The 10875-nt window shown below is 34.0% G+C and overlaps 1 protein-coding gene across 2 annotated transcripts; it reads right to left on the bottom strand.

Annotated features, from left to right (window-relative positions):
• Positions 1 to 7111: 7111 nt before the first annotated feature.
• Positions 7112 to 10292, bottom strand: LOC147509167 (protein CHLOROPLAST IMPORT APPARATUS 2-like). 2 transcript variants are annotated; one of them, XM_086601468.1, is made up of 3 exons: positions 8697 to 10292; positions 7988 to 8150; positions 7112 to 7416 (listed from the first exon to the last, which is right to left on the bottom strand). In XM_086601468.1, the coding sequence occupies exons 1-3, from the start codon at positions 9687 to 9689 to the stop codon at positions 7376 to 7378; spliced, it is 1197 nt and encodes a 398-aa protein (XP_086457594.1). In that variant the 5' UTR covers positions 9690 to 10292; the 3' UTR covers positions 7112 to 7375. The 2 variants fall into 2 exon arrangements, with proteins under 2 accessions (XP_086457594.1, XP_086457593.1); XM_086601467.1 differs by having other exon boundaries at positions 7992 to 8150.
• Positions 10293 to 10875: the final 583 nt, after the last annotated feature.

The raw sequence follows: 10875 nt of genomic DNA, 5'->3' as shown, positions 1-10875 counted from the left end.
GTATATATATATTACTATGCTTATCACGAGGGGGATTTGGAAAAGAATTGGTGAATTCCTATAAAGAAGGAACTGTTGTCACATTTCCGGAGACGGCAGTTCACTCTAGGATTCCAACTGTGGTGTACACCTTTCGAGGTGGTGGGACACCTTTAAAGGGATGCATCACTGGATGTAGTCCGGGAATTCCTTTTCTACTTTTCTAGATAACCATGCTTGATGCGTGTCACCAGATGGTGCTTAGCTTGTGTGAGGTTACATGTTACCTCGATGAGGTTTAGATGCGAGGAGTGAGAGTTTAGTCCACTCCTGGATGTGTGTCAGGATCCTGAGCAATCTACAGTCATCGAACGGTTGACCACCGTAAGTTAGGTGATAGCCCGTATGGGGGTCGTGGTCACAGGGCCCACCTGAGCCCTAAAAGCTTTGGGGATTTTGTGTGTACGAACACGACAACGACATTTCAGCTCCCTACCAGGTAAAATCGGAAAACAACGGTGCATGGTTCACACCGGAAAGTAATTGAACCAAGATTTGCCCGCGGATCGGGCTGAAAATACCGCATCGTACCACCCATTCTAATAGGATGATGCGCGCCACAATAGTTGTATGATGATTGCGAAAAACTCTATTTTGTATATCAATGAAGCATGTCGAAATGATTTCTGCTAGTTAGTGATGTATATATATAGTCACGATATTTGAATACTTTTATGGAAACCTTGCATGTTTTAAATGTTTTTTATAAGTAAACTATTTATTGGTTATGTGCGTTTCTACTGGGCATAGTTGTTTTGCTCATCCTACATTAATATTTCAGCCGAGCCCATTGCAGAGGAGACATTTCCTACCACCGAGGATGATGGTTATGGGGATTTGGGTGGTTTCCCCCATGCTTGACGAGGGACAGAGTCAAGTTCATATTTTGGGTTATATAGAGATAGTCTAGGTTATTCTTTTGTTGTATATAGAGAGCATAGCTCTTTTCTTTTGGTTGTAGAGGAGAGCTTCGCTCATTTTGGATGTAATACTCGATGTATTGGAGTGTAGTTAATCTTAAACATTTTGGATATGTATATGGACATCACTGTTGTGTATAAAGTTAGGATTTATGTATATGGTTGTGGTTAAGGATGAATTATGCGATGTCCAGGGTTTATGACAGGTTTTGAGTATACGAAACGTTGATTAAACAAAGGAGACTCCGCCGAAATTTTGTTAGAATCGGGATAGCGACCGCCTCGAGATTCACTCCTCGTCCTCGGGATGTGTGTTGGGTCTTGGGGTGTGACAGAGTTGTATCCACCCCGTCATAGCCTGGGTTTTTAAACAATTGAACATAGTGATGTTTGAGATATTTATATTTCAAATATTCACTTTGTAATTGTTTAGAAATTCGGGCTGTGACAATCACAGTATTAGAAACAAAAAAATTCAATAACAAATTAAAGAATGAGTTCCATAAACTTATAACAGAATGAGTTCAAGAAACTTATAACATAACGACGTTCAAGAAACTTATCTCGATAGTTCGATCTCTTGGTTGTTCAACGCTTTCTTGACTTGTTCGGTTATTTGGAAGATTGAACACATCTTCATCACTTCTTCCACTGATTTCATTTCCTTCTTTGATCTTGATGTTTGAAGGTTTTTTATGAAGTTTTAAGAGTTTATTTGATTTTGGCCCCATTTTTAATAGGGTATTCAACGTTTGGCTCCGGTAAGTTGCTTAATTCATTTTTGGCTCCAATCAGTTGACTAAGTCAACTTTAACAGTACAGTATGTTTTGCTCTTCATAATTTCAAAATGGCCTAAATAAACATGTGCCACCGTGATTTTTTTTTTTTTTTTTTTTGAAACAAGACAAAATGACACGTATCGAAATCTTATGGTTGGCATCCAAGGGTCATTAGCTACTAGCCGTTGGAGTTTTGAATGTTGCTCCCATAGTCCTTTAATATAGGAGGGGCTAAAAACTTAAAAGTTTTGTTAAAAGAGGGGCCAAAAATAAAAATATATTTAAATGGATTTTTTTTTAAATATACTAAAATCCCACAATCCAATAGACTTCATCATAGTGTTCACTTTGCAAAATAAAACTCTAATTAGATAAAACCCCTAATTTGTTACGTGTAATTAGGGCCAATTTATGTTCAATAATATACACAATATAACTCTAATTTGACAAAATCCCCTATTTGTGTACATGTAATTGGGGCCAATTTATGTACAATATGCACAATAGAAGTCTAATTTGACAAAAGCCCCAATTTATATAGTATAATTTTGGCCAATTTATGTTCAATTTGACAAATAAATTATAATTGGAAAAAAAAAACCCCAAATTTTGTAAATAACCTTACACCCTAATTGTTAGGATAATTGTTAATTAGTCATTTTAGTACCCTAATTATAAACTAACTCATCCTTAACTTCTCATGATATGTAAAAACTAACATCCAAGCCATCGATTTTTTAATTTAGATAGTCATTTAAATCTAAATCAACGAAATGAAATTGTACATGAATTCAAAATCAAAATAAATTGAAAATGATATTTACAAATTCCATGTGCAAGTCACGTGAAGGGTAAAATTGTCATTCTAAAAATATGATACGGTACAGTTAAAGTTGACTAAGTCAACTAACAAAACTGGGGCCAAAAACGAATTAAGCAACTTACAGGATCCAAACGCTGAATACCCTATTAAAAGTGGGGCCAAAATCGAATAAACCCAAGTTTTAATGGTGGAAGTTAAGTAAGAAAAAACTCAATTGACAAATCATTCTAATCTTGATCAGATTCGCTCAAACAAGAAACTTGAATTTGTTTCTCGAAGAACGGACGACGCCAATATGAGATACAAGAATAGAATGATAAAGATCTACTCAGCTTTTCTTATTCATTAATGGTGGTTTACAATGTTTTCTCATTTTTCTCTCTGATTTACATATGAGAAAATAGAAAAATAAAGTATGCAAATCCATCCTCTTTTATCTTTCTGCATCTAGTCCTTTTATAGTTACTTCACATGGCTTCATCCAATAGTTTTGTGACATGTGTTCATTCATTTATCTTCTATTCTACCTGCAACTTCAAATGAATATATCGGCTCTCTTACCGATATTATATTTAGACAATGATTGAAATAATGACCGATATCGTTAGTGTACGATATTTGGCCACTACATTTACCATTACTAAATAAGTTTGTATCAACACTTTTCTTTGAATCGAGAAATGTGTGAATTAAGATTTAAGAAGAAGAAACAAACTTTAAGCTGTATATAATTCTCTTTTGAATTGTAAGTCATGTCCTAATAAATTCAAAAAGAAAAACCGCATACGATTCTTCAAAGACACTAAGGGACCATTTGTTTTTGCCTCTTATAAGACCTCAAGGTCTTATAACCTCTTATAAGATGTGGCCCAGTGATTTTGGACATTTTTTTGGTTTGTTTTTTGTCTCTTATAAGAGGCATTATACTAGAAATGTCTTATAAGAGGCTCCAATTCTATAAGTATCAAAATTGGATCTACTTCAATTCTATAAGTCTTATAACTTGAAAAATGACTCAAACACCCCCCGTCCATATACCCCTAGCATCATTTCTCTCTTTTTCCCTTTTCATTATCTTCTTCTCCAAATAACTTCATTGCCCTAGCCACCACTGGCTACCACCACCACCACTACCGCCACTACCACCACCATCATCACCTCCACCACCACTACCACTGTACTATTAAGACTATCACCACCACCACTGCCGCCACTACCACCACCATCATCACCTCCACCACCACTACCACCGTACTATTAAGACTATCACCACCACCACCACCACCACTTCCACTACCACCACCACTGCCGCCACTTGTATCAACGACCACCCCATCATCACCTCCACCACCACTACTACCATACTATTAAGACTATCATCACCACCACTTCCACTACCACCACCACCACCATCACTACCACCGTAGTATTAAGACCAATATCATCACCTCCACTACCACCACCACCACCACCACCACCACCACTACCACCGTACTATTAAGACTATCACCACCACTACCACCACCACTATGCTATTAAGACATCCACCACTTCTAAAACCACCACCGAAAAGACCAATATCATCACTTCCACTACCACCATTCTTCAAAGACACTAAAAAATTAAGGTAGTTTTCTAAAATCGATATTCTAATCATCAAAATTGATTTGAAACAAAATCAAACTATAACTTGTTTCAAATTAATCTATTCAAGTTAAATGTGATGTAAAGCAGGGTTATATTTGTTAAATAACCACCTATAAGATGTCATGTATTTGTTTTTTCTATTTTTACAAGTGCTTATAAGAGGAACTTAAAATGAAAAACAAACCACTTTATAAGACCATCTTATAAGACCCTCTTATAACTTAACCCAAAAAAACAAATAGCCCCTAAATATAGCCATATAGTTCAGTGACAAATCTTGCCTTGTTCGTCACAGTTTCTCTTAGAGTCTTGAAATACCTTGTTGAAAAAGGGGCTCAACAATCAGTTATTTGGGCTTCCTATGATGGCCTTATCAAATGGTCTGTAAGTCTAGTCATGAGTGAAGCCCTGATTTAAGAGGCACAGAGAAAAGCCGAAACCACATTTGGAATTCAAGAAATGAGGCTCACCTCTCTCATTCAAAACCCGTTACACTAAACAATCTTCAAATCGCCCATACCCACTAAACCCCCCTCTTTTCAAGCCGTTTATATATAACCTCCCTGTTTTTGTAAAAGTAACTAAATCCAGTCTAATTTTAATCTCCTTACCAAAACTGTTTCCTTTTCTACCCTTAAATATATGGGGGAATACGAAAATAGATATTTAAGATTGAAGAACACCGAGGATTACGAGAAAAAATAAAAATGAAGAGCACCGATTGAATAACAATGAAACAATATAATGATTTTCTTGTCTCGTCATTGAAGAAACAAGCTTCCACTTTCGATCTCTCTCTCAATCACCTTCAATTTTTATCTGTAATCAATTTCGATAGGTTTGGTTTGAAACTATATTTCATTTTTTTAGACAAGAGCTTGGTTTGTTTGAAAGATTTGATTTTGAATCTATTAACTAAATTTCTTCAACCGTTTTAGATCTTCTTCAATTTCATCTTATTATTGGGTCTCAATCTTCTTCAAATTAATCGAATAGACTTGATGATGTCATCTCAACTTGTGGGTTTGAACAAATAGTTCCATTTTTTCTCTTCTTCTATCATTTTTCCTTTCTTCGTTCAATTTTTCAGTATACAAATGTATATTCTACACATTGTCACCAAGTATGGTACGAGTTTAAAATGGTGTACTTGAAAAAAAGCTTAGTTTGTGTTTTAAACGGAACGTATCGGAAAAAAAAAAAAAAAAAAAAAAAAAAAAACTTAAAAGAACGTAGGGCATAAAAAACGGGTTTAAAACGTATAATACGTAAAAGAAAAGGTAAAAACCGATGATAAATAATATAATAGATAAGGAGTTTGATTTTTTATAAGAGTGGAAAAAAAAAAGGCACATAAAATAAATAAAAAAATAATAATACAAATAAAAGAAAATTCAAATATATGAAAGTATCAAATTATAATTACTCACCCAAATACTAGAAGTTTTAGATTCAGTACCAAAACACGACTCTAAATAAGATACTACTAATTACCAACCATAATGGCATAATCAAGTACTACAAATAAGTTAATAACTTTAAAATTTCCAATTATTAATAGTCCAAAGCAAAATAGAACTGTCTCAATAAGTCCATCGTTAGCCCACTCTTCAAAAGGTAAACTCTAAAACCCTTTTTTCTTCTCGCGTTTTCTTTTAGATTATTAAAAAAAAAAAAAAAAAGTTTAAATGGGAGATTTTCAAAATCTCGGGTTTTAAACGGTTTTTAAGTTTAAAATGAGTTTAAAATGAGTTTTTTTAAAAAAACTTCGGGTTTTAAACTAAAACCAGACGCCTTGCCAATATCTGGGGTTTTAAACACGTTTTTTTTTTCAAAAAAACGCCGAATTTGGTGACAATGATTCTACTTCTACATACTAGAAATTCTACTATGTAGATATATTTTTACATGTGAGTTTTCCTATGTAAATTTATTTTTTGCATACTCATTTTTCTATGCAAATATATCGTTGCGTACCAGTTTTTCTATGTAAATTTATTTTTGTATAGTAGTTTATATGCAAATTTAATTTTGCATACTCATTTTTCTATGCAAATATATTTTTGCATACCAATTTTTCTATGTAAATTTTTTTTTGCATAGTACTTTATATGCAAATTTAATTTTGCATACTCATTTTTCTATGCAAATATAGTTTTGCATATCAATTTTTCTATGTAAATTTAGTTTTGCATACTAGTTTTTATATGTAAATATATTTTTGCATAGTATTATTTTTTTTATGCAAATCTATTTTTGCATAGTAGTTTTATATAAAAAGTTGTTTTTGCATAAGATTCGTACACTACAAAATTGATTTTGCGTTACGAATTATACGTTGTGGCTTCTTAATTTATTCGTTGAGGGAAATGCATCTAACCCTTTTTTGTTAAGGGAAATAATCATCAATTTCTTAATCACAACCTTTTTAATTTTTTCTATATAAAAAGAAAAAAAAATATATTTTGAAAGAAAAAAAAAAAATGAAAGACCTTGTTTGTTTGTTTTAAGGTATAGTTTTTGAGAAGGTATGTTGTTTTTTATTTTTATTTTAAGATTTAATTTTAGTTTTTAACCAGAAGAGAATATGGGCGTAAAACGTAATGTGTTTTAATCAGGAGGTTTTATTTCGGGGGCAATTTCGTTGTTTCAGACAATTATAATTGGGATTTAAAAAAGAGGGGTGTTTCGTGAGTTGATCCGCTAGGGGTTGGGGTTTTAATGTACGCCGAACCAGTTGTACTATTCATTATCACACGCACAAACCCAATCCACATAATGCAATCAATATCTCCACTCTGCCATCATCAAATGGCAAGATAACTCTCTCACCAAACTAGGGAATCCACTTTTTGGATCAAAATAATATAATGCGAATTCCAAATGGTAAGAAACAAATACATTGAGGACAAAAATGTTGCTTCGTTTATAACTTTATTTATCTTCCTTTCATATATTTCAAAATTCAGATTCCTCTTTCAAGCCTCCCTCCCATTTTGTGACAACCTCCCCAAAAGGCCAAAACCCAACCCCTTTCTAAATAACTCTACAAAAAATGGCTTCTAAAATAACAAAATAAGCCAACGAAGAGGAATTAACTAGGACTAGGACTATGACAAAGAAGAGGAAGTTAGAACCCTCTTCACCAACCAAATTCTACTTTCTTTCATCTTTGAGTGCTGATGCTGGCCTTCTTACAAATCGACCCTGCAACCAACCAAAAAAGTTGTTAGCATATTTTGAGCTCCATACAAGAACACAAATTGCATGCAATTGTTAGCCAAAATTTGCATGACAGTCGAAGGATCGAGTGGGTTTCAAAATTCTTGGTATAGGGGGTTACAAACTATTGAACGTGCCCAACAGGATTCCAAAATCCCCTACCCAAGTATGAACCATGAATAGAAGTAAGATACCAGCCATCCACAGACACAGTGCAATAGTGCACCACTAAATTTCTATGGTCGGTCCCCTCAAAATGTGTTCTTAATTACTATGACCACTCTTAATGTGCAAAAAGTACAGGGTTCCACCATGTGAAACAAATTAAAATCTACATTAATTCTGATACCAATTCTTGGCATTGATTAACTACAAAAAAACATAAAAGGAATCTGAAAAAACCTCTTTCTATACTTCGGTGACAAAATTAAAAATTGTTATATATTAATTTTTATCAAATACAATAGTTTAGATACTCCCCTATGTTTTTTTGTTTTTTTTTACGATAGAATTGATACTTAAAGTTACTAGTTTTGTATCAAAAGAAAATTCTTACTTGCCTTCATTCTGGGTCGTCGATCAGCATTGACTTTTCTGACTTGGTACCTGATCTTCTTAGAGAAAAGGCGGCTCCTTCGTTTTTCCCTATAGCGGAGAACACTAGCTTCTCTCACTCCTCCATTCTCAGAAAATAGTAAGTCGATTTGTGCAAGCCTAGCCTGCCAAAAATAAATAAATAAAAATAAATATTAAAATATGAGTTATGACAATTAAGTTATTCTCCCTGACATTCCTTTTTTGGTTAGAAAATTGAATTTGATACGCTAAAGTTCTAACTCCGAAATCTAAAACCTATTTTCTCAATCAGGGTGGAATTGTCTGACTATAATGATTATTCCATATTATAATGATACCATCTACGAAAAATTACAACACTTTTAGATAATACAAATAAAAACAAACATGTGGTAGACCTAAAGAATCGGCTTATAGTTATAGTCTTCCACTTTTTTCCTAGCTTTCAAGTACATCAGTATCTCGATAACCATCACAAAATTCCACAACCACCAGGCTCTCCTAGCCGTAGGTGGTATATATCGTATTCATAATAATACGGTTCAAGATAGCTAAAGTGACAACAGCTATCTTAACAAAGCAAAATAAAAACACACATGACACACCCCTTGGTGTACTAGAATATTGAGATGGAAAAAAAATGTTCAAATCCTAAAAGTTTATATTCCGGCGGGAGATAAGAAACATACAATGGCATCAGATTCCGATGACTCAGTCCCCAATATATCATCAGAAAAGGGTGACCCACGATCCGACCATGCATTCAGAACCTTTTCATAATCCAATTTCAAGCCCAAATTATTGGAATCAGAATTGGGACTAGAACTAGAATTGGAATTGGAATTGGAATCGGTAACAATCTCTTTTGAGGACTCAGATATTTTCAACTCTTCAACTCTTTCAACCTTTTTTTTCTTCTTCTTTTTCTCACAAGAAACTTTGTTCAATTTAGGCGAAATTGCAAGAACATCGACAGTAGGAAATCTCCACCAATCTACATCATCTGTTTGCCTCCATGCACTCACACTTCCATTAATCCCATACCCGAAATCGAATTTTCCACCCATACTAAATCCTCCTCCCATTGCCATTGGATCCCAAAAATAAGGACTAAATTGAGAAGTATTGCAATCATTTTCAACGCTTAAATTCCCCATAATACTATCAATACCTTCTTCAACTTCCTCATCAAGGATAGAATCAGCGTCGAAGTCTTCTTCACAGGGACTAATAGGAGGACTAGTTTGACATAGTTTTTTCCTCGAGTTTGTACTAGTCTTCATTTCAATTCTCAAGGTGGGCTTTTCAAGATTTGGTTGATGGAGTAGAAACTCTACATTGTTGAAAGTAGGAGAAGGTGGAAGCAATTCTGCGAATTCACTGGAACATGAACTATAAGGCTTGGTATGCTTGTTTGGTTTTTTCAGATTCTTGGGTGAGAAAATGTTGGGATAAACTGTAGAAAGAAGTGCAGCAGCTTCATTATAAGTTTGATTAGGCCGCTTTCGAGGGGTTCGAGGCTTTCGTGTCGAGAGAGCAAGAGGGGAGTTTATAGATTCTGAGATTGTAGAAGAAGGAGAAGACGAATGTGAATGCGAAGTTCGACTCGAAGTTGAAGGGGATTTCACAATGTCTATATCAAATCCATACGCCCTTCCACCTCCACTTATACATGAAGACATTTTCAATAGATTGAATGTGGATTCAACTAGAAACCAAGATTGAAATTCTTAAACCCTTAAACCCCAACTCAAAAATCCATTTCAAGAACTAGACTAATTGAGCTCAAAAAACCTTAAACCCTGGAAGCTGGAAGCTGGAACAGGGGAAAAACACCGAGCCCCAACACCAGATGAAATGGGTATTGCAGAAATTTGACAAAGAAAACCTTGAAATCTCCAAAGTCAACTTGTAAATCCAAGAAATTAGTTTTTGACTTGTTCCACAAAGCTCAAAAACAACACAAGTTTGGTAAATATAAGGTCTTTGGGCTACAGAAACTAAAGGAGAGAAGGCTATATAGAGTGTGTCAGAATAAATGAGAGAAGAGACCATAAACCCTTGAACACTCAAACTATATAGCTCAACACTTACAGTAAAGTAGAAAAACAACAACAGAGTAAATATTCGAAACCCATCAAGATAACTGCACAAAATCCGAAAAGACAGGTTATCTAGAGATGGGTATTGTACTAAATGGTCTTGAAGTGGAAAATTTTATAAAAAAGAAGGATTGAAAATGAGAAATTGATAGTCTCTTTTTTTTTTCACTCTGCAAATTTAACAAGAATAGAACAGAGAGAAACAGAGTGTGTGAAAGAAAGAGGATATTTGTGGCTAAGTTAAGTCACGGGAAGTTGTGCGAGAAAACTCTGTGTTTCTATGAGGGTGATTATCGATTAGAGGGATTTGCAAAGAATAGAGTGAGAGTGTGGTACTTGTAATTTGGAAGGTGACAACAGAGAAAGAGACAAAACTCAGTTCCTGGTTAGAGGACCACTGTTTGCATTTTTGTTTTTGTGTTTTATTCTCTTCATTGCCCCTTGGTTTTAGCAAGTTCAATTATTTTGTGGTCAAGTTTAGTTTCCAATAAGATCTTGTTTATTATTTTACCATTCTCTTTTGATGACCTGGATATATTCTAGGCACAATTACACAATAGAAATGATGTTAATGAGAAAGGTATTTGGTATTTGGATTTTATTTTATTTGAAAGTAACCGAATTTATTTAGTTAATCGAAATTCTTTTTTGTTTTTCATTTCATTTTAGCATTCACTACTACTACTAATTTTCGAGTAGTAAACCATTAAGAATTTAGTAATATTTGCAATATTTAATATTTAATGCTTAATGCTTAAAATTAAAT

The sequence above is a fragment of the Coptis chinensis genome, chromosome 3 (assembly GCF_015680905.1).
Source record: "Coptis chinensis isolate HL-2020 chromosome 3, ASM1568090v1, whole genome shotgun sequence".
Classification (NCBI taxonomy): domain Eukaryota; kingdom Viridiplantae; phylum Streptophyta; class Magnoliopsida; order Ranunculales; family Ranunculaceae; genus Coptis; species Coptis chinensis.
Note: the sequence above shows the minus strand (reverse complement) of the source record. Positions and strands in the feature narration are given on the sequence as shown.